Source organism: Zingiber officinale, chromosome 6B, assembly GCF_018446385.1.
Source record: "Zingiber officinale cultivar Zhangliang chromosome 6B, Zo_v1.1, whole genome shotgun sequence".
Taxonomy (NCBI): domain Eukaryota; kingdom Viridiplantae; phylum Streptophyta; class Magnoliopsida; order Zingiberales; family Zingiberaceae; genus Zingiber; species Zingiber officinale.
Genome location: NC_055996.1, coordinates 136,329,281 through 136,352,620, shown reverse-complemented (window position 1 = coordinate 136,352,620; position 23,340 = coordinate 136,329,281). Strand labels below are relative to the sequence as shown.

The window sequence follows — 23,340 nt, the reverse complement described above, 5'->3', positions numbered from 1 at the left end:
AGAATTAGGATGCGCGTTACCGTTTCGGGTTTCGATTCCATTTCCTTCTTCTCTCTCCTCACCTCCAACGTCCAATTCCTCTGTCCCTGGCATCCCAACGACGCCCTCTTCCTCCTCCTCCACCCACCACCACCCAAAACCAGGGGACCCCTATTCCCCTTCGCCTGACGCCGCCGCCGCCCCATGGTCCGCCGGCGCCCCTCCGGTGTCTCCCCCTTCGTTGCGGAGGAGACCGACGAGGAAGGCGCCGCGCTAGAATGGCCCTTCGGCCGCCTCGACGACCTCACGCGCGACGACTTCCGCGCTGCCGCCTACGAGATCTTCTTCACCGCGTTCCGATCCGCGCCCGGCATCGGCAGCCGATCCGGAAACTACGATGCCTCTGCCGACCAAGCTGGCCGCTCCCCGGCCTCCTCCCACATCGCGGCCGGCGCGGGAGGGGGCGCCAATATGTCCGTCAATAGCCGGATCAAGAAATCGCTAGGGCTTCGCACGCGGCGGGCCGCCCCGATGCGGGTCATGTCGCACCTCTCGTCGCCCGCCATGTCGCCCGCCATGGGTGGAGGCGGAGGAACCCTCGGGCCGTCCTCGGGGAAGCTGAGGCAGCGGCCGATGACCTCCGCGGAGATCATGCGGCAGCAGTTGGGCATCACGGAGCACAGGGATAACTGCCTCCGGAAAACCCTCGTCCGCACCGTTGTCGGTCAGGTACCCATCGCCCTTCCCGATCCCCCAAATTTCCTAATCTCCTTCCTCGTCGTCGATTGATTTAACCTAATCGAACCTAATCTGGCACCCATCGGTTTTGTTCTTCGATTAGGGCGGGAAAAAAGCGGAAACCATCATTCTTCCCTTGGAGCTCCTTCGCCACTTGAAACCCTCGGATTTCAGTGACATGAACGAGTACCACCACTGGCAACGCCGGCAGCTCAAAATCCTCGAAGCCGGCCTCCTCCTGCACCCTTCCGTCCCCTTGGATCGAATGAACTCCGCGGCCATTCGATTCGCCGAGGTCATCCGATCGAGCGCCGCGAAGCCCATCGACACCGGCAAGAACTCGGAAGCCATGCGCACGCTCTGCAACTCCGTCATGGCCCTCGCCTGGCGTTCCAATGGAGTTCCTGGCGAGGTGTGCCATTGGGCCGACGGCTACCCCCTCAACGTCTACCTCTACTTAGCCTTGCTCCGCTCCGTGTTCGACCGGAGAGACGAGACGGTGGTGCTCGACGAAGTAGACGAGCTTCTCGAGCTGATCAAGAAGACATGGAGCACCTTCGGCATCAACCGGATGGTTCACAACGCGTGCTTCGCTTGGATCCTGTTCGAGCAGTACATAGTCACTGGGCAAGTGGAACCCGACCTCATCTCCGCGACGCTGGCCATGCTCGTCGAGGTGGCCAACGACGCCAAGAGGCAAGACAGAGAGCCCGGCTACGTGCGAGTCCTATCAGCTTCGCTGGGCACAATGCAAGCGTGGGCCGAGAAGCGGCTGCTCGAGTACCACGAGTGGTACGACAAAGGCACGGTCGGGGTGATGGAGAATGTGCTCGGCTTGGCGCTCCTCACCTCGCAAATACTCAGCGAAGATGCTTCGAGCAACGGAATTAATGCCGGGGTTATCCCCCAGCGCACGCCTCTGTTTCCCACCAAATTCTCATCGATAAGCTGCGTCGAACAGTACGTAAGGTCTTCCTTGAAGAGCGCTTTCACCAAGGTTAGCAAGTACTACTGCAAATTCTTTCGAGTCCTCTAGCCATGGCGGTTTACGGAGGCTCTATCTACTACTTGGTTTCAGGTGTTCGAGAATGGGAACGGAAAGTTCGATAGCATGGTGGTCGAAGTAGACGAGGACCCGAACGATACGCTGGTCCATCTCGCCAAGGAAGTGGAGAGCTTGGCTGTGTTCGAGAAGGAAAACTACAGTTGCATACTCAAGAGATGGCATCCGGTTCCTGTGGCTGTTTCCCTGGTGACCCTCCACACTTGTTATGGCATCGTGCTAAAGCAGCATTTGTCTCGGATTGAAGGCCTGACGAACGAGGTGGTTAGGGTCCTGCACATCGCAGGGAAGCTGGAGAAGATGCTGGTTCAGATGGCCGTGGAGGAGTCGGCCGATGCCGAGGCCGAAGCAAAGATGATCTTGAGGGAGATGGTTCCTTACGAGGTGGATTCCATCATCGTGAGTCTCTTGAGGAACTGGATAGATGAGAGGTTGAGGATGGGGAGGGAGTGCGTTACCAGAGCTAAAGATACTGAGGTAACTCTAATTGATACTCCAAGAATCCTCCTCCTACTTCTATCATGTTGATCTTCGAAATGCACGACAGAGTTGGAACCCGAAGTCGAAGACGGAGCCGTACGCGCAATCGGCAGTTGATCTGATGAAGCTGGCTAAGGTGACAGTGGATGAGTTCTTCGAGATCCAAGTTGGAGGGAGGGATGATCTTGCTCAGACGCTCGCTGAAGGCTTGGATTCTCTGATTCAGGACTACACTTCTTTCGTTGCGTCGTGCGGTCAGTCCTCTTTCGCTTCTTTTTTTTTGTTGTCATGAAATCTCGGTCTGTTAACTCAAATGGTGGTCTGTCAGGTTCGAAACAGAGTTATAGTCCTGCCCTTCCGCCATTAACGAGATGCAATCAGGACTCCATGATGCTCCTACTGTGGAAGGCGGCCACCCCGTGCAAAGCCGGCATCGACCCCGGCCTCATCGGTTGCAAGTCGGGCATGAAGCCCAACCTCCTTCCCGTCCGCAAGGGCGCCGGCGCCGGCGACGGCACTACCCACCCCCGCCCCACCGTGAGCCGCGGCACCCAGCGGCTCTACGTCCGCCTCAACACCCTGCACTACCTCCTCGGACTTCTCCACTCTATCGACAAGTCCTTGTCGTTTTTCTCCCGGCCAGGCCCTTCCCCTTCCCCGCGCACCCCCCGGCGCACCCCCCTCCGCCGCCGCGCCGTCGGCCCCACCCATTTCGACCTCGCCCGATCCGCCATCCACTCCGCGATCCTCCACGTGGCCGAGGTCGCTGCCCACCGGCTAATCTTCCTCGACTCCGCCCCGAGCTTCTACGACTCCCTGTACGTCGGCGGCGTGGGCGAGTCCCGCATCCGACCCACCCTCCGCTCCCTCAAGCAGAACCTCTCCCTCCTCGTCACCGTGCTCAGCGACCGAGCGCAGCCTCTGGCGGTGCGCGAGATCATGAAGGCCTCCTTCGAGGCCTTCCTGCTGGTGGTGCTCGCAGGCGGCCCCGCCAGGGCTTTCTACCACTCCGATTACGGGATGGTGATGGAGGACTTGGCGAACTTGAAGCGCATCTTCTGCACCTGCGGCGAGGGGCTGGTGACAGAGGAGGTGGTGCAGAAGGAGGCGGCTGGGCTGGAGGGGGTGGTGGCGCTGATGAGCCTGCAGACGGAGAAGCTGGTGGAGGACTTCACTATCATGGCTTGCGAGGCTAGCGGGCTGGGGAGGTCCATGGAGAGGGTGCCTATGCCGCCGACGACCGGCCGGTGGAGCAGGACCGACGCCAACACGGTGCTCAGGGTGCTGTGCCACCGAAACGACGACGCCGCCAACCGGTTCTTGAAGAAGGCGTTCGATTTGCCGAAGAGGAAATGATGCGAGGAAATTAAATAAATAAAAAAAAATTGTAGATGGCATTTATTTATTTATTTCTTTATCTGTCACGGAGAAAAAAAAGAGAAAAAAAAAATCAAAGAAAAAATTTGAGTAGGAGGAACTGAGTGGTCCTTTTGCGAAGAATTGGTTCGGTGATGAATGAAGACTACTTAGGGTGCGTTTGGTTCAAGTCATCATGTATAACTTTGGTTATGTGATTACCAAGTAATCACATAACTAAGGTTATAGGGAATAAAACATAACTAAATGTTGTTTGGTTCAACTTAGGTAATATAACAAAAACTTGTTTGTTTGAAGGTTTTAATGAATACCCTAGTTTAATATTTTACCGTATTACCCTTAGTTACAAAACCAACTATACATAATATTATTATTATTATTTATTTTTTAATGTTTTTTTATTTTTCTTTTTCCGGTATAATTTTTTACTTTTTTATGTGTTTTTTTATTTTTTTAATGTTTTTATATTTTTATATTATTTATATTTATATTTTTTTACATTTTTTTAATTTTTATTTTTATTTATTTATTTATTTTTTAAAATTTTAAATTTTTATAAAATTTTTTAAATTATTTAAAATTTTTATAATTTTAAATTTTTTTTTTAAATTTTAAACATTTTTTAAATTTTTATTTTTTATTTTTAAAATTTTTATTTTTTATTTTTAAAATTTTATTTTTTTTAATTTTTTAAAATTATTTATTTTTTTAAAAAATAAATTTTTAAATTTTTTAAAACTTTTTTTTTTTATTTTTTTACATATTTTCTCTTTTTTCCATGTTTTTTCTTATCGGAGGATATTTTTGGTAAAAAAAAATTAGTTAACCCCGGAATCAAGAAAAACCTTAGCTTTCTGAGGTTTTCCGATTCCGGGTTGCATGACCCTTTTGCTGACGTGTCGGGCATGAAATATTACTTGGGAATCATCAAATACCTAAACCAAACAAGGTTTTTGTTGATAACCTTGGATGGATAACCAAGGTTATCAAGAATAACCCCGAACCAAACGCACCCTTAGAGTAGTGGGATTTAGCTAACGAATCGAAGTCGACTAAATTGGGGACGAACAAGATTTTGTGGTGGGGGTCAATGAAATACACATTTTGATGCTGATCATCAAGTCTTCAAAGTTGTGTACCTACTAATTATATTTATACAAGACAATTAATTATTATACTGACATTTAGAAACCATGCCAATGATTCAATATGCTGCATTCTTAATAGTGGTGTCTGAACTGAAGTGAGCCATGCCATGTGAATCAATATATTTTATTCTTTTGGCTCTGAAGAATAGAAACTTGTTCACTTACAAGTTGGTCTTTGGTTCAGTTCCAACAGCCAGCCACACGCCTTGTGAGAGACCTCATCGTCACGAACTCTTCAGCAGCGGAAGGGTGGATTCCAACCTGCGGTAGAATGAAGAACTCAGATGCAGAAGGGTGGATTCCTAAACCCTAAACTATGAACACTAGATGTTCGGATCTCTCATAAGAAATGGATAGATTTATTTTACGACAGATAGATCAGAAATCGCATCAGCCCCTCTTATTCACCCACGGACGTTTTCTAGATAATACAATGACTTTAAACACGTCTCACCGTGCTATCGAATTGTTCTTTAGTGGTGCCGCATTTGAGCGCGCCAGCAATTGCCTGAACATAAATGCATTTAGGAAGAAACAAAAATGAATCAAATTAAATGCAAATTTTGGGGAAATTATAGGAGTTCAGTAAAATGATCTTGTGTATTTTGTGCTTAGTTGAGTGTACCTGCATGATCTTGTGTCTTTTCTTGCCTTCTGAAACATGAAATAAATCAAAACTAAATAAATCTACCAGGCTTTTACTGTAGTTTACTATCACTATCGTTTCGTCTATTTACCGTTGGCTGTTCTTCGATGCTAGCTAAAAGTGACATACAATGAAATACAGGCATTTTTCTTTTCTCGCTAGCAGAAGAGAAACTCTACTGACCCGGAAATAGTGTTCTTCATAGGATCGAAGGAAGATGTGTAAACAAGAACATCATTCTTTGCATGCTCCAGAGCCTGCTGCTCACTGAGACCTACCTGCTGAAAGCGGCGGTATGCTAACAAACGAGAAGAACATCTTGTCAAGTGTTTTGGCATAGTGAGGAACTACTCTATAAAAAATTTGAATTGTAGGAACTGGCACAGGCAAATGAGGAACCAAGGAGTTCCAAGAAATAATATCAGATGCAACTGTAAACGTTCCCCATATCATGTCATATCCAAAATTTAGATGAAAAAAGAAGTATTGGGAAAGTGAAGTGATTTCATTGCACAAAAAAGTTAAAAAGTAAAATTACCAGAAGACAGCACAAGGTATGTTAACGTAATCAGGTTTAGTTGGCTGTCCTCCAAATACAGTTTTCTGCATTATAAAATAGCAGATCAGTTATACATGTCAAAATTAATATAATCAAACAAAAAGCTTCAGCAAAATGCAAAATGGAGACTTACAGAGAAGTAAATTCCTTCCATAAATGCCACAGGGGTCAGATTCATTCTGTTTGTCACATCACCAACAGCCCATATGCTGGGAACTGAAGTGCGAGAATATTCATCGACCTAAGAATGCCCCAATGTTTGTCAAATATTAGCGCAAAGGAATCTAAGGATTATGATGCAAAACCCCCAAATATAACTTTTGCAGCAGCTATGGGTTCCGAATCAAAAATACCCATAAAATTGATATAGGTGTTCACAAAGTCAGTGGAAAGATGTGTTGAACAAAGAATAAACCTTGATCGCTCCTGTTTCGTCAAGCTCGACACCAACGAACTGCAAATTCAACCTCTTTGTGTTTGGAACCCTACCTGTATTTCCCAATATTACATTAGATATTCAGATTTTGCCATGATGATAAGAAGGAATAGTCATGCTATGCCATGTTAAGGTTGAATATACACTAAATGTGTAAGAAAAAAATTGGAAAAAGGAGTCGTTTAAGTACCCACATCATAGAAACACAGATAACCAACCAACCAGTTTTGTCAGAAACAATAAAATATGCTGCCGAGGCTCCAAGCCCTCACTTAAGCAAAGCATATCACTTGTAGTGAAAACTAAATTGCATTAACGGATTGCAATATGCTTTTGGAGGGGAGCAAGTCTTCTAGTCCGTAAAAAAGTGGATCAGGGATAAATTACTCGTAATTACGGTTAGATCGTGGTCACGATCCGACTATAATTGGTTGTGATTGCTCCCTGGATTCATCGTCCTCACCAGGTTATAGTTTGAGTCGGAGCGGGAGGCCGGAGGCAACCCATAGGCCGCCCCCATCTCAGCGCACCTAGACACTTGCCCACTTTCGGCAACCTCCGGCCGCCCATTCCTACCTAAACTATAACTTAACGGGGACGGTGAACCTAAGGAGGGATCGCCACCAATTGCAGCTAGATCGAGGCAACGATCTGGCCATAATTGCGAATGGTCCATCTCCTGATCCACTTTTTTGTGAACCAGGAGATCTGGTCTCGCTTTTAGGGATATGCGTGGAGACCATAGTTCTTTGCATAGATATAATTCTACCATAACTGTCCAAAAAATTATGACGGATGGGAAAATTATAAAGGTATCTTCAATCAAAGTTTATGAGAAGTCTGTGAAATCAAAAGAAGCAAGAAAAAAATTAGAATTATTGTGGGGGCAAGGTTTCCCTTGAGATATTTTCAATCATATTATTTTTTTTATTTAAAAATCATTATATATAATTTCATTTAATATCTTGTTTGTGGGCCCACCCATATTCTCAATTGTGAGGAAAAAAAATAATTTTAAAATTTCACTATTACTCCTAAAACAAAAACCACGTACAATAGTTTGAGAGTTTTTTCATTTTACAAGCCTTTTAAAAATCGTACATTGAAGATCCATACTGTATGTGTGTGAGACCATTTACTAATCAATAATTAATAAAAATGTATGATTTGATAACGTAGGATTAAAAAAAAAAATAGGAAAGCTTTTTAATAATGAAAAGAGTAGTAGATTTTTAACGTGTCATCGATGTGGAATACATGCTGGAAGTTTGCATTTATATCCAATCAAAAAGCAATTTCTTTGCTTTAGTTGCTTTACCTCCTAAAATCTGGAAGATTCAGCATTAATGCGAGATTATAAACAAATAAATAAACAACAGCCTACCTGTTGCAAACAAGACAACATCTGCAGTGAATTCATCTCCTTGATCAGTCGAAGCACTTATCCCATCTTCACTTTTCCGCGACTAATAGAAAAATAATTTGAGGAATTTTTTCATAGTTTCAGAGCGAGATAATATTTTAAACTTGTTTCCATAGATATAAAATTAAATGAACCTCAGTTAAATTTGTTCCAGGGTGCAATCTTATGCCTCTTCCTTCAAGGTTTTTTGCAACAACAGCCCGCATTTCATCATCAAAGCCCCTGTATAGTTCAACATATTGACCAACTCATCTACAGATAGCAACAAGAATATAATGCATATCATGCTTATGTGTAGTATAAGATTCACATAAGTAGCAGATTAAGCACAGAGAAAATAATCCTAACATGTCACCTCAAAGGTAGTTCCTTCCTGTAAAATAAATCCACTTCTACACCCATTCCCTGCCATATTGAAGCAAATTCAACAGCAATATACCTGCAACCCATAATATAAATTTGGAATCCAGTGTATTAGAAAATATTAGCAAGATCGTATAACATTTTCACATACCCCCGCCAAGTATCACGACACGTTTTGGTAGCTCCTCCAAACTTAAGGCCTCATCAGAAGTAATTGCCAATTCCTGATATGAAAGTAGGTAGAGTATATGTAAGCCCCTATCCAATAGTTATCACCTACAAAGTAATACTTCCTATATATAATATGGAACCTTGCAAATTGATAAAGAAATATATATAGCTACACAAACCTTGCCAGGAATATCTACAAGTTGCGCTCGACTGCCAGTTGCGATCAAGATATGTTTGGCTGAATATTTCTTTGTTGTACCATCTGGTTCTGTTACTTCAACTGAATGGGCATCTGTTAACTTCCCCTCACCTTCGATCATTGTCACACCAGCATTTGGTAGCAACTGCTTATACTTTTCACTTAAACGAATAACTTCTTGTGTCTGACATAAGATGCAGAGGATAAGGGCAAGTCATGAATCAAATACTTTAATTAAAAGGTTCTAGTGAAGTGCATAATAGCATGTTCATCTAAATTCCTAGTAGCCATAATCAGCTGAATAAGCACATGATAATAACTGATAGCATGGCAATGAGTTAATATAAAACAAAATGATTATGAATAATACAGAAATACTAGTTACAAACTGAAGTAGTAACAGGATTGTAGCAAGAAGAGGAAGTTCAGGGTAAAAATGAAATAAACATGGAAAGATTTCTATTTGGGTAAACACCAAATGGAGGAAACACAGAAAGGAAAAGGCACAATGCACAACTGAATATAACAACGGCAACCTTCAAAAGCCAAGTAGCTTAATCTTACTCATTAATTACGGCTGAATAAGACTGAAAATGCTATTGAAATAGCTCCATATGGAATCTACTATAAACCATCAAACATAAAGCAGATACCACAAGCGTTTACTCAACTCTATGACCAGAAAAAGTTATTGATTGACACCCAAAGTATTTCTGTTGCCTAGTAGTCTATTAATCTGCATGGACATTATCAACAGATACAAATCTGAAAACTGACCCAAATTAATCTCTACATTCATGGTTGCAATCGCATCATCAGGGAATAGAGAACCAAAGCAAATTGGAAGAGAAATATTTGAGTGTCTTACAGACCTTGTTGTGTAAAAGTTTTTTCCAGTTGAAGTTAATTTCGCCATTTATTCCCCATCCAAAATTTCTAGAATCCTGCAAGGAGAGATTACCATTAAAAACATAAAGCAGATAAAATATGTTTCCATATGCCGCCAGAGAGTACAAAATTAATAACGATGATGTTGTGGAATGTGAGAAACTTTCAAAGTAGTAAAAAAACAACCTTCTCAGACAAATCAGCAATAATAGCAGGGATCTCATGTACACTATTAACTAGCTTTTGCATGCTACATTCCATAACAATGACATAAGGGAATACACTTTGTTCTTGTCAAATTTTTTTTATAAGAGCAAACGATGAAACAGATACAAAGTCATCATTTGTCAAAGAACATATCAGAACAATAAATTTATGGTCTCCCAGGCATTTAAAGATGCTTTCCCTAGATAAAGAACAAAAGTATAAAATCAAATTTCTGTTCTTAGCATTCTCAACTTTACTTACTCTTTTAAATGTTGTTTCCAAACTGCCCAACATTCTAAGTATGATTGATTATATCAGCCTTATAAATTTATCTTTTTAATCTAAGGGGCGTATGGCAATCCAACAGCATTCCGAAGCTCCTCTTCAATTTAAGTATTAGTGATATGTTAATCGATAACTTTTTCTATATTGAATAATAGATCAACATATCTAAAACAAACTTGCAAAAAAATTATTATTTAGATATGCTCATTTCTTTTCTGACTTGAACTATTTAATTTTGAATTTTCTTTCCTAATATCTAAGCTTCAATATTTATTTTTCTTTTTAACACTCTCTTCCATTAAATCAATTAGCTGAACATGTTTGAAGTCACATGTTCAAAAGAGACTAATCTAGATTGCAGTTGATTAAAAATATTGACTTAGAAATGACTTTTATTATGTCACAATAGCCCTGATATCAATAACAAAATGATCAAAATCAACCAGGCTACTACAATAACTATTACCTAGTCCGACATCAGTGTTTTTCAGGAAGAAATTGCAAATGAATATGACCAGAGGTCTATGATAACAACTGATAAAGAAAGTTATGCAAATCTTTTCTTTTATTTTCTCTATTAATTGACTTAATAAGCAGAGAGCATCTATGATTGAAAGTTTGAGCATAAATGCAAATTGTTCTTAGAAGTTTTTATAAACGCAAATTGTTCTCAGAAGCTTTTGGTTCATTTTTTTCTGTCTCTGAATCACTATTCCCAAAATTTCATAGAAAATGTATCAGAATATATGTTCTTAAACGTAAGAGAAATTCAAGGCTAAAAATTAAACAGCATTATGATGAATAAATGAAAGTATATGTTGAGACACAAGATAAAAATTGTGCAAGCAGACAGTCAGCCTGTTAGAGTGTATACTAAAAGCCTAGCTTTTGGTATAAACATTTATCTAGAAATAAGAATCACATTGGTCAAATGTCTACATTTATGATAAATGTAGTTGTTCAATTAATTTATATTGTAGATGACATGGTGTGTGGTGTCACACACAGAAGATCATGTTATCAGTACCTTATAAATTATAAACAGTAGCTCACGACCATGATGGAAAGGAACAAACCATTGGAAGGTCGTAGTGTAATTAGGTATTAGTTAATCTTGACTATATAATTACACTAGTACACTCAGAGTGTATTGAGTAGGACCATTTGAGGTCGTTTCTTTTATACTGGCTTTATAAAGAAACAAAGACCTCGGTTATTATGGAAGTGTGTGCTCTTAATCCTAATATAATAACAAGCACATATATTTGATATTTATTTCTTTAATTTATCAATGGATGAGATTTAGTTCGATAAATCAATAAGCCCGATAAGTTGGGAAATGATATCACTTATAGTGTGTGTTGTTGATTATAGAAGGAAACTGTGTCCTAGAGATATTAGGTTGATAATGTCCTCAAGAGGAGCTCATAAGGATTGTCATGTTAAACCCTGCAGGTGGACTTAGTCCGACATGATAATAAGGTTGAGTGGTACTACTCTTGGACTTAGATATTAATTAAATGAGTTGTCAGTAACTCACTTAATTAGTGGACATTCGATATCTTAAACACAGGGAGACTAACACGCTCATAATAAGAAGGAGCCCAAAAATGTAATTTGAGATTGGTGCGGTAGTTCAATAATAGTTCTCTAGTGGAATGAATTATTATTGATAAAATTAAGTTGTGTGTTCGGGGCGAACACGGGATGCTTAATTTTATCGGGAGACCAAAACCAATTCCTCCTCTCGGTCCCTATCGTAGCCTCTTATTTATAGAGTACTATACCCACCTTCATACCCATGTTATAGGGGCCGGCCAAGCTAGCTTGAGGATCAAGCTAGGGCCGGCCAAACCATTGGTTCATGGGTGGCCGGCCCTAGCTTGAACCCAAGCTTAGGTGGCCGGCCCTATTTAATTTAAAAAGAATTTTAATTTTAAAATTTTCTTATGTGAAAGATATAATTTATTGAAGAGATTAAAAATTAAAATATCTCTTTTATAAGTCTCTACAAAAGATTAAAGAAAGAGATTAAATCTCTTTCCTTATTTGTAGATTAGAAAGGATATTTTATTACTCTTCTTTATAAATTATTCACATGTTGAAAAATTAAAATTATAGAAATTTCTTTTTATAAACCAATCATAAAAGGGGTAAAAATTATTGGAGAAATTTTTTATAAAATTTCTGTAGACAAATTAGGAAGTTTTAATTAATTAAAACTCTCTTTGTTTTGTTTTTTTAAAGTGGCCGGCCATTGTTTTTAAAAGAAGAAAATTGTTTTAATTAAAATAATTTTTCTTTACATGGCAAAAGAATTAAGGAAATTTTGTAATTAAATTTCCTAATTTGCCTAGGCCAAGGAATATAAAAGAAGAGGTGAGGGTGCCTTCTTGGGGATAACCTCTATTATTTTTCCTCCCTCTTTTCCTTGGTGTGGTGGCCGGCCCTTCCCTTTCTCTCTTCTCCTCTTGTTGGCCGAAACCTATCTTCTTGGTAGAGCTTTTGTTTGTGGCCGGATCAAGGAAGGAGAAGAAGGAGAGAAAGCAAGTCTCGTCTCTAGCATCCCTTGGAGCATTGGTGGTGGCCGAAATTCTTCATCCTTGAAGAAAATTATTGTGGCCGGCCATCCTCTTCCTTTCTTCCTCTTTTGTGGTGGCCGAAACTTATCTCTTGCTTGGAGTTCTTGTGGTGGCCGGATACTACTTGGAGAAGAAGAAGAAGGAGAGAAAGCTTGTATCCCTTGGAGTTTGGTTGGTGTTTTGTTCTTCGTCCTTGGTGAAGCTTCTTTGTGATTGGCCGAACCTAGCTAGGAGAAGAAGAAGGTGCTTGGTGGTTTCTCATCTCGGAAGATCGTTGCCCACACAACGTCCGAGGTTAGAAGAGGAATACGGTAGAAGATCAAGAGGTTTTTCTACAAGGTATAACTAGTAATTTTTCTTTCCGCATCATACTAGTTATTTATGGAAATAATACCAAATACAAGAGGCTTACGTTCTAGAATTTCGAATATGTTTTTCGATGTTGTGTTCTTTTGTTTTTTCTTTTCCTTGTGATTTGATTGTTCTTTTTGGTTAACCTAAAGTTATTTTAGGAAATTAAATATTAGATTTCTATAAAAGGTTTTGTCTAGTCGGTGGTGGTTGCTCCCATATCCAAGAAGGCCGTGTGCCTCGCCACGTCAGTACTGGGAACCAATTATGGAAATTAATATTTAATGGAATTAATAACTTAAGGTGATTTGGGTCGAACGTGTTAAGTTCCGCAGGAGATCCAAGTCAAAACCTAAAAGAACAAATAGATTAAGTTTTGGATCAAACGTGTTAAGTTCCGCAGGCGATCCAAAATTTAATTTAAAAGAACACATGGTAGCTAGGAAAAGGTTCAGACCTTTGTACAAAATTTTTGTACAGTGGAACCTCTAGGTTTTCCGAGTAGCAACCAACACAGCCAACCTAATGAATTTACCATGAGAGCAGGGTGAAAGGATCTGATTGAAGGTTTAGAAGACTATACGAAACCTCTCTGATAAAGTGGATAAATAATAGTAGGTGGAATCTTGGGTAAAGATTATACCTCAACTTCATCTCTAAATTGTGAAGCATAGACCAATAGCTTCTTAGGAAGACATCCACGAATAATGCACCTGAAGCTCATAACATGGATGTAAGATCAACAGCAAATAGACAGTAAAAAATGGATACTTGACTTCCAGATCTTTATCAAACAATGTACTATTTTTCATATATGGCAAAACCAATGTCTCATGTAGCTGTAGGAATCCATTGTTATTATAAATTCAGACCGAGTAATATAAATTCAGGACACAGGTACAAAACAAACATTCAATAAATGCAAATTAACTATCAAGAAAAGACCTACAAGCAAATCTTCAATTCAAATCGGAGGCGAATCCAATCATTCCCAAAATTCCAGGATATATCAGTACATAGAATCTCTTGTCAAGATCCAAAAACATCTATGCATAATAACATGAATTCCGATATCAAAAAGAAAGCTTCAGCTTCATGGCCATGCTTAAGATTATAAAGAGAGTTACAAGTCTGCATACTAGGTCTTGGAAGTATCAAATAACAATAAAGGAACATTTTATGTTGATGTATAGTAGACAACTGAAAATCAATAGCGTCACCAAACCAAACCAAACTGAAAATAAATAAATAAAAAAGAAGCAAACTTACGTTCCACCTACTCCCCCAGTGACCTCTGAACTGATGAGATGAAATGGAAGCTCACAAATAGCAACCTGCATCATCATTAGCAAGATAACAGGTAAATAAACAAGCCAATTATTTGCTAGTCCAGCTAAAAAGGTGTCTGTAACAAGATGGCAGCATACGAAACTGAAATCAGAAATGTCAAATAAACTCAACTCTGGCATAAAAACTAACTCAGTAACTCACATAAACCTGCTGGATTTAATTATCCCTATTAGGTGGGCTTATTTGTAAGTTGAGCATGTGAATACAATCCGAATCCTTTAAAGTGATCTAATTTATGTATATTGGATTTCGGATTATTGGATGTGGGTTCAATGTGTAGAATCCAGCCCAATCCATTATCATCTATGGGTTGATAACGGATTGGATTCCTATATAAAAGGGAGGCCTCCAAGGGTTTAGGGTAATCTTGACGGAGCTCTTGGCTTCCCCATTGACCTAGAGCTTTTCGGCACCGTCAACGCTAGCACCCAAGGAAGGTCTTCCCTGTTTGCTTCCACTTTTTCTTTTTTCCTTAGGATCTTCTAGGCGACGCTAAAGGACAAGGATAATGGCTCTTCAATCAGGTTCCTTCTGTGTTTATTTATGTTTTGATCTATGTCATGCTCATGATGAAACTAGATCTTTTTTGTTCTTGTTTTCCTATGTACGAGTTCTTATCTGGTGCAAAAACTAACAAAGCCAACAAATTTAACTATACAAATCAGTTCCGAGGATAAACATCACAAATAGTCAAAGATAAGTCGTTAGTAATCTGCATTGCCATACAACAAAGTGGTCGCAGCTACTTGGATCTTCACTCAGGCACGAGACCAAGTTAAGTCAATTCACATAATAAGATGACCAGGAAAGGCATCGATCAAAATACTGTTTTAAATCAAATAATTTCGCGAAAAAGATAACACCATGCCTTCAGTAGGAAAGACAACATTTTGAAAGCAGAAAAACGACCAAAAAAACAAGAATAAGAAAGTCAAACAGGACAGCAGAGTCATTCTGACCTTGGCTCCAAATGACACAGACGTCAGAGCGGCTAGATCACCACCGCATCCAGCCCCGATGGCGAACAAGTCGAAATCGTACTGTTTGTCTTCTTGTCCAACTTTGTCGAGCTCCCCATTAATCAGCATCTTCCTCGCCATGTCGGCTCTCCACTGATTCCAACACCAACCACAAAAAAAATTAAAAATGTCAGCGTGCATAAAACCCTCACCCGACGAATCAAATGACATGAACATGGACAAGAAATGCAAGCTCACCGGATCTCCGATACCCAAACAATGCGACGACGAGGGCGGCTCTCCCGATAACCAAATCGATTGGAAAACCGGCAGAGTACGAAGAAGAAAGTGAAGTAAGCCAAATCGAAGTTGGAGATGCTCGTTTCCAGAGGCAGCCATAGAAATTGATCGCTCCCCTTTTCATTCATCCAGTCCAGTCCTTTGTTCCGCCGGCCGTTCTCGAATTCAAATGGAAATTGTACACTCCCAAATCGGAGTCCAGATGCTGTGGTCGCAATCCCTGCCCGTTCCTTCCACAATGTGCACATCGGATGGATTGCATTGCGATCAAAATCCGGCTAAAATAAGCTGCACCCGCCTGGCTTGACGGCAAACCCAAGGGAGATCCGACGTACAAATTACCAAAGGATAAAAACAAAGACTAGGGATTACGGACCATCTGAGCTCGCCAAATCGGAGGCCAGATCCCTTGCTCCACCAAATTAACTAGAACACCAACACGTGGCCCGTAAAGCGGGTAAGGAATGCAGGTCATTATGGCCGAGTCGAGTCGAGTCGAGTCGAGTCGCGTTGGAGTATTCAAACATATTTGATAAAATAATTAAGTCGAATCGAATCGAGTTTAAAATGAATCAAATTTTTGATAAGAATGTTCAAGTTTAATTTTAATTTATTTTTTATGAACTTAAAGTTTGTTTGAAGTTTGGCTTGAGCTTGGTTCATCAAGCTCTTAATTTAAGCTTGTCTTGAACTTGGTTTGAGCTTGGTTCGTTTAGATGTTATCAAGCTCTCAATTCAAAATTATTTGTTTAGTTGATTGATTGATTATTAAGCTTGATAATTTAAATTTATTTATTTATTTTATTTTATTATTTATTTAACATATTGAAAAGAGTTTTAATAATAAATATAATTCGTGAACATTATTCATGAACGTTGTTTACGAATATTATTTACGAACGTTAACAAGCTGAATATATATATATATTCAAGTTTGTTTGTTTAGCTTAACGAGATATTCAAGCTTATTTGTTTAATTAATCTTATGTTTATTGAATAAAGATAAATAAACTATTACCAAGTCGAACACCAAACTTATTCAGGAACATTTAGTTCATTTATAACCCTACAAGTCATGTGAATGAAAAAAAAATCCTAGATATCGATAGTAAGTTATAATGGACGGCCGGGATGAATCAACTTTTGAGGATATATAATTCAATTATTATAAAAATAATAATCTAACTAATCTTTAAATAATTAATCCGATCCGAATTTTTTTACGGATCATTACGAAAATCCCCGGGATTATATTGTTAGTAGAGTATCCAAGTTATTACCAAGCATCTATAATTTACTTTTAAATTTATTCTAATAATTGATAAAAAAAAATTTCGTGAGATGTTTTTTCCCGTTCCAACCATTACTAGCGCGAGTTATCTAGTGCTGGCGTCATCGAAGACGTCAACAAAGAATCTGAACGTCGCTTCATTGACTGTGACTCGCAAATTTATTTATTCAAAATGAGTCAAAATTATTTCAACAGCCATAAAAAATTATTTAAATATTAATAAAACTATTCTAATTTAATTAGAGCTAATCTACAGCCTAAAATAATTTTAATCCAAAATTACTATAATAATTAACTGAAATTACTTAGAACAACTTTAATTATAATTAGAGATAAGGGCATCTCCAATAGTTAAACCTCTTCATAAATTTTTTTTAGTTTCCAATATGCCACATCAATGTCACATCAAAAATAAAAAAATCTACTATTTTCTCCACAATCAAAAAATCTCAATATAATTTTTTTTTGTGAGTCCTACATTACAAATCATACATCTTTATTTTTATTTTTTCATTTAATATCTGTATATAATTTTTACTTAATATTTTATTTAATTCTCATCTTTAAATTAATTTATTTGTAATTTTTAATTAATAAATTAATAAACTTATGATTTTTAATTTAATTTAATTTATAATTTTTATTTAATATTTAATTAATTATGATTTTTAATTTAATTATAGTCATTTGTATTTTTTTAACTTATCAAATATATTTATTTTTAAAAGAAAAGTGTATAATTTAACTATTAAATAAAATATTTAATGGTTTTAAAAAAATCAAACATGCAATATTAATTTTTCAATGATTAATAGCTCCATCTTCAAAAAAAAAAAAAAAAAAAAAAAAAAAAAAGTTTAATATTTCAAACCTGCTCTTAAAATAAAAATCTCAAAGTTTATGTCTCCACTCATTAGAGCTTTTTTGTTGAGTTTTTTCAACTCTACAAACTTGTTAAAAAAATTACATTGGAGATGCTCTTAGTTAGATTAATATTAATTTTCTAATAAACTAAGATTAGATAGCCTTTTAAGATAATAAAATTAAGAATGTTTTTTTTTAAATTACCCATAAAATTTCTCCAAAATATGATTCATTTTAAATTATTTTATTTTAAAGCATCAAATGGATTACATTAAATAGATCAATATTCAAAACTATAAAATTTAACATTGCCTTCTCCTATAGTTTGAAATCATTTAATTTTATATAGAAGTTAACAAAAATAATAATCAATTCTGAAATCTCTCTTAATAAAAGAAATTCAAACTTCATTCGTTGTCCACCGAATGATTCAAATAATTTGTTTGAAATCCGTCGTTTCCTCGCATATAAGATTATCTAGTTTTTCGATCTAATTTTAGCTTGTTAACAAATTTAGATCTTCCTCTCTTTGCTCATTTCCGCTATTCCTTCCCTATTTATCTCTCTTTGGTTTCTCTCTACCCATTAGAATCCGGCGCCAATCTCCTCCTCTCCTAAGGTACGATTTTGATGGCGGAATGGCTTGTTCTTCGATGGATCATCTCGATAATGTTTGTTCCTGTGTAGGAAGGGCGGAGATCGAGGCGCCGAACAACTAACTGCGTTTTCTGCGAAAGTTTCTAGGTTTTGCTGGATCTAAATCCGAAGAATGTTCAGCTGTTGTAGATCGGTTCCGGAGGATTGGGGCGAACCCGAGGAGTTCTACCCTATCAGGCCAGATTGCCGCGATGAGGTTCTCGCTTCTCGTTTCAAGCCCACTGTTAGTTTCTCTTCTCCCTCGATTTTTTTTTTCCCCTGTATTTTGCATCATTTATTTAGGTGAAAACAAGAGAAGGAAAGAAATTAAATCAAATGATTGATTTCTCTTGTTTAGTCGGAAGATAACTGAGAAGAAGAGGAAGAATGCAATTCCATTCCTTAACCACTTCCTTCCATCGTGCTGTTTAGGTTAAACAAACAATGATTGTATGATGAAGTTTTTTTACCCCTTCATTCCTTTCCTTGTTTAGCATGCAACAAAACAGGGAGCCCCATGTCGAGCACATCAAAATGTGTGTTTAGTTGCGTTAGTGTACTATTTTGAAGGATCTAGGTCTTCAAGATGAACATTCTAATGCATGTGTCATCTTTCTTTAAATGTTTATGTTTTTGGTTGTTCTTCTATCAATTCAGCCCGGAAAAACTCTTAGTGGAAGACGGTGGCATTCTTCCTTCTCAGAAGAGGGACATTTGGACATTGCAAGAGTTCTTAGGAGGATACAAAGAGGGGTGAGTGATTTGTTGCACATATTACCGTTAGTGAACATTAGCGTAATTTATTCTATATCATTGTGTTAGGGAGTTCATCCGACAATAAAAGGAGAAGCTTGGGAGTTTCTACTTGGTTGTTATGATCCCAAAAGTACCTTTGACGAGCGCACGCAATTAAGAGAGAGTCGAAGGTAACAATACTACCAAATATTCCCATTTTGTTTATCTTCTCAAAGCCAATATGAAAGCATTTTTTTAATCAAAAGTAACTAGCAAAAGTGCCTTAAACAGATCAAAATATGAGGAACTGAAGTCAAAATGCAAAGAGATGGATGGTTCAGTTGGCAGTGGTCGAGTGATAATGACACCAGTAATCTCAGAAGATGGTAAACCTATTGAGGGTACTCCAAATGCATCAGAAGAACATGTAGTTTTGGACAAAGAAGTGATCCAATGGAAGCTTAGCTTACACCAAATCGGTAAAAGCTTTTAGAAATAGTTCTGAAACAAAGTTCCATGACTTTAAACTTGTTCTTGTTCTTTTGGTTCACTAGGTTTGGATGTCAATAGGACAGACCAAGCACTTGTCCACTATGAGAACCTACAAAATCAAGCCAAGTTGTGGGATATTCTGGCTGTTTATTCGTGGGTGGACAAGGAGATTGGCTACTGCCAAGGTGAGTTGCGAATGCTCTGAATTCCAATGGAATAAGATAAAATGATATAACTTTTGATCTACTTATTTAATAGGAATGACTGATCTTTGTTCACCGATAACAATTCTCATCGAAAATGAGGCAGATGCCTTTTGGTGCTTCGAGCATCTTATGCGTAGAGTTGTAAGTGAAAGTTGCTCTCCCATCAGATAGTCACTCTTGGTCTCGAGTCCCTTGAATCTATATCACTGAATAAATATGTATGATATCATCAAGTTGACAGATGGAATGATGAAATCTATATACTAATGTTAACCTTCTTTAGTTTTTAATAATTTCCTTGCCATGCTAATATTCATTCTGATTTTCCTTTTTTGTTATTCAGAGAGGAAATTTCAAAAGCTCATCCACTAGTATTGGAGTTAGGTCTCAACTGACTCTACTATCATCTATCATAAAAACTGTTGATCCACAGCTCCACGAGCACATCGGTATGGTTTTAGAGTTTCAGAAGTTATTGTGGACTTCAAATTTTTTCTGCTCCTTTAACCATCTAATGTAGAAGTGTTCAAACACTCTTTGCAAAGAAAACCAGAATATGTTATGATCCAACAATTTTGATGTTTTAAACTATGATGGCAGAGAGTCTTGACGGAGGGGAGTATTTATTCGCCTTTCGGATGTTGATGGTTGTTTTTAGGCGAGAATTTTCTTTTGCCGATTCGTTGTACCTTTGGGAGGTATGATTGGTTTGTTTCCATTTGTTTGAATTAGTTTACACAAGTTTAGAAGCTTATCATCTTGATTGGTTTGTTTCAGTTGATCTGGGCAATGGAATACAACCCACTTCTCTTCTCCAGCTACGAATCAAACACCCCTTTGGATGCACCAAAAGATGGCGTAATGGCGAAAAAAGATCTAATGCGGTATGGAAAGTTTGAGAGGGCTTATGTGAAGGTGGGTCGGACCGAACAACAAGGTACTCTTTCCATATTTCTTGTTGCAAGTGTTCTCGAGGGGAAGAACAAGAGACTACTACAGGAGGCTAAAGGCCTTGATGATGTCGTGCAGGTTGTTCCATTTTCTTTCTTCTTAGACATTAACAAACCTCTTCACTTAAGCTATCGTTATTGTCTTTCAATCTATCAAAATTGGTGTTTTCTTGAAGTAGATTCTCAACGACATAACCGCAACTTTGAACGCAAAGAAAGCCTGCGACGAAGCATTGAAACTCCATTCAAGATACTTGAACATGGTACATTTCGTTAGGTTTGTATCATCGCTAGGACTTTGATTTAGACGATGACTTTATTTACTTGTCTCTTGCAGGCAAAGACATAGTAAAGAACTAGTTAGATCCAAAGGACAAAGGATTCGATTATACTCTTCAAGTTCTCTATCAAGTTATATTTTCAATTCTTAAGAATTGCGATATATATTCTTATAGACAAGAGCCGTAATATTGTACATGAATTGTAAGAAAATATGATTCTCAAAATAAATTTTAAATTCTATTCGTTCAAAATATTTATTTTTCTAAATAATACTGTATTTATTTTTCCAAATTTAAAAAATAAAAACATGATACTGACAAGTGTCATCATGACATTCTCATTTTCTATCTCTTCTTCAGTACGTACCTGATCCGCTCAACCGCAAACTGATTCCTTTTTTAATTTCTTCTCCGAAATTAAATTATAATTTAAAAAGGATAATTAACTGGCAAAATTCTTCACATTACCACCTTGTTATTTACATATTTTTCTTCCCATCAAAACACGAGGAATCAGGGCGCTACAGGAACACGAGGAAAACTACCAGGACGCCGAGGTAAAAGAGCGAACCGTTCTCCGGCGAGAAACCGCTGGAAGTGAAGAGCACCGGCTGCGGATCGGCCGTCTTGTTGCAGCGCCTCAGGTAACTAGCGGCGGCTCCGCGGCGGCTGCCTGCTTCGTTCTCCTCGCCGAGGCACAGATCCGGATTACCGGCCAGCCTCAGCTTGCCGTCGAGGCGGCGGACGAAACCGGCAGAAAACGGAACGCGGCCACGTAGCCCGTTGTTCTCCAGGTTGATTTCCATGGCCGTGCTCTCCATCCGCCGGAATTGCTCCGAGAGCTCCCCTTCGAGTTTGTTGTTGTCCAACGCCAGGTAGGTCACGCTTCCCAAGTATACTCCCATCGATGAAGGAACGCTGCCTACAAGACCCAGCCGCGACATCCCGACGCCCAGGACACCTCCAAGCTTCTCCCATACCTCCGGGATGGCCCCTCCGAGCGGGTTTCCGCTCAGGTGAATCTCTCGTAAATTTTTCAGCTCCGCCAGAAATGCCGGCACGCCGCCGGTGAGTCGGTTCTCGCTCAGATCCAGAAGTTCCACTCTGCTAAGCCCACCGAGCTCGGCCGGGATCCGACCGACGATGCTATTGGAGGAGATGTCCAGCTTGACCAGCTCCGCCAGTCTACCGATCTCGGATGGGATGGCTCCACCGATGCGGTTCCCGCTTACATCAAACACTTTGAGGAGGCCGAGTCGTCCGATGGAGCGAGGAATCTCGCCTCGGAGGCGGTTCCGGGAAAGGATCAGCTGCTCCATGCGGCGGAGGTCTCCCACCTCGGAAGTAATGGTCCCGGATATCTGCGAGCCCGAAACGATGAGGCGGCTCAGGCGAGAAAGGCCGGCGAGCCGATTGCTGAGACTGCCGCCGAGGGAAGGGTTCTGGTAGAAGGCGATCTCCTCGACGGCGGAAGACAGATTCCAGAAGTCGGTGGAGAGGACGACTTTCGTGGACGTAAAGCAATTGTAGAAGAATACCTTTCGAAGGAAAGGGAAGGAGGAGAGGGTTCCCGGGAGAGTGGCGTCCGGACCGCACGGTGGGTTGTTGGAGAACTCGGAGACGTAACCAAAGTTGAGCTCGACGATGTGTGGGGATTCGTCGTCGCCGGAGTTGGAGGAGGGCAACAGGTCGCAAACGATTCCGTGTGGGCCGGAGAGGCACAGATCGTCGGGGTAGAGCGCGCGCCAAGGAACGGAAGGGTTGACCGACTCAAGGGCGCGATAGGCCGCCTCCTGCTCTCGCTCTGGAAGGAGAAGAAGCGATGGTTCTACTCCCTCTCCGGCGACGACAATGCATCGGAGGAGAGAAACGACCAGAGCAACGAAGCAGCAATCTCCGACAGCCATGGAGAAGAACCAGACCAGGCCACGGCGGTGCTTTTATGCTTTTTATAGCGAGAGAAGAAAGAAATACTAAATTTTTGAAAACACCCTCAAATATTACAAAATAAGTTAACAAGTCAGAATTGCGAAAGACTGCAGCGAAATCGTGGTGTCAGGTTTTGTTTTATATCTAAAAGACAAATTTAACCTCTCTCTAAGGCCTCATCCAAGGTTATAAAGGTAACTTCATCAAAACAGTGATGACTCATGGTTTCGGCGTTGGCGGCTTTTTCTTTTGCAAAAAACTACATTAATTTTTTGCATTTGAATCTTCGATGACATGACAAAAGTGCTCATTTCGAATTCCCAAAAATGGGAACCCGAAACAAACGGCACCTCCTCGATCCATTAATTAGATGGGGAGAAAGGCAAAAGAGACGAAGACATTTCTTGTACTTTGGGGACTTTATTGTCTTTTTGCCAGAGTAGCCCAATCAG

General features: G+C 39.7%; 3 protein-coding genes and 1 pseudogene across 3 annotated transcripts; 2 read left to right on the top strand and 2 right to left on the bottom strand.

Moving 5' to 3' along the window:
- LOC121989761 (protein unc-13 homolog) lies at positions 1-3,681 on the top strand. Its single transcript, XM_042543990.1, has 5 exons — positions 1-708; positions 821-1,714; positions 1,796-2,257; positions 2,328-2,514; positions 2,589-3,681. Exons 1-5 carry the CDS (start codon positions 184-186, stop codon positions 3,614-3,616), a joined length of 3,096 nt encoding a protein of 1,031 aa, XP_042399924.1. The 5' UTR covers positions 1-183; the 3' UTR covers positions 3,617-3,681.
- A 1,139-nt stretch (positions 3,682-4,820) lies between these two features.
- LOC121989760 lies at positions 4,821-15,808 on the bottom strand (annotated as a pseudogene).
- Positions 15,809-18,085: 2,277 nt separating this feature from the next.
- LOC121989759 (rab GTPase-activating protein 22-like) lies at positions 18,086-21,162 on the top strand. The gene is made up of 12 exons (XM_042543989.1): positions 18,086-18,278; positions 18,347-18,539; positions 18,953-19,048; positions 19,118-19,221; positions 19,322-19,509; positions 19,585-19,707; positions 19,781-19,869; positions 20,072-20,177; positions 20,329-20,426; positions 20,506-20,757; positions 20,858-20,941; positions 21,016-21,162. The coding sequence occupies exons 2-12, from the start codon at positions 18,429-18,431 to the stop codon at positions 21,025-21,027; spliced, it is 1,263 nt and encodes a 420-aa protein (XP_042399923.1). The 5' UTR covers positions 18,086-18,278; positions 18,347-18,428; the 3' UTR covers positions 21,028-21,162.
- A 318-nt stretch (positions 21,163-21,480) lies between these two features.
- LOC121991614 (piriformospora indica-insensitive protein 2-like) lies at positions 21,481-22,866 on the bottom strand. Its single transcript, XM_042545598.1, has one exon. The coding sequence runs from the start codon at positions 22,864-22,866 to the stop codon at positions 21,481-21,483; it is 1,386 nt and encodes a 461-aa protein (XP_042401532.1).
- Between the last annotated feature and the right edge of the window lie 474 nt (positions 22,867-23,340).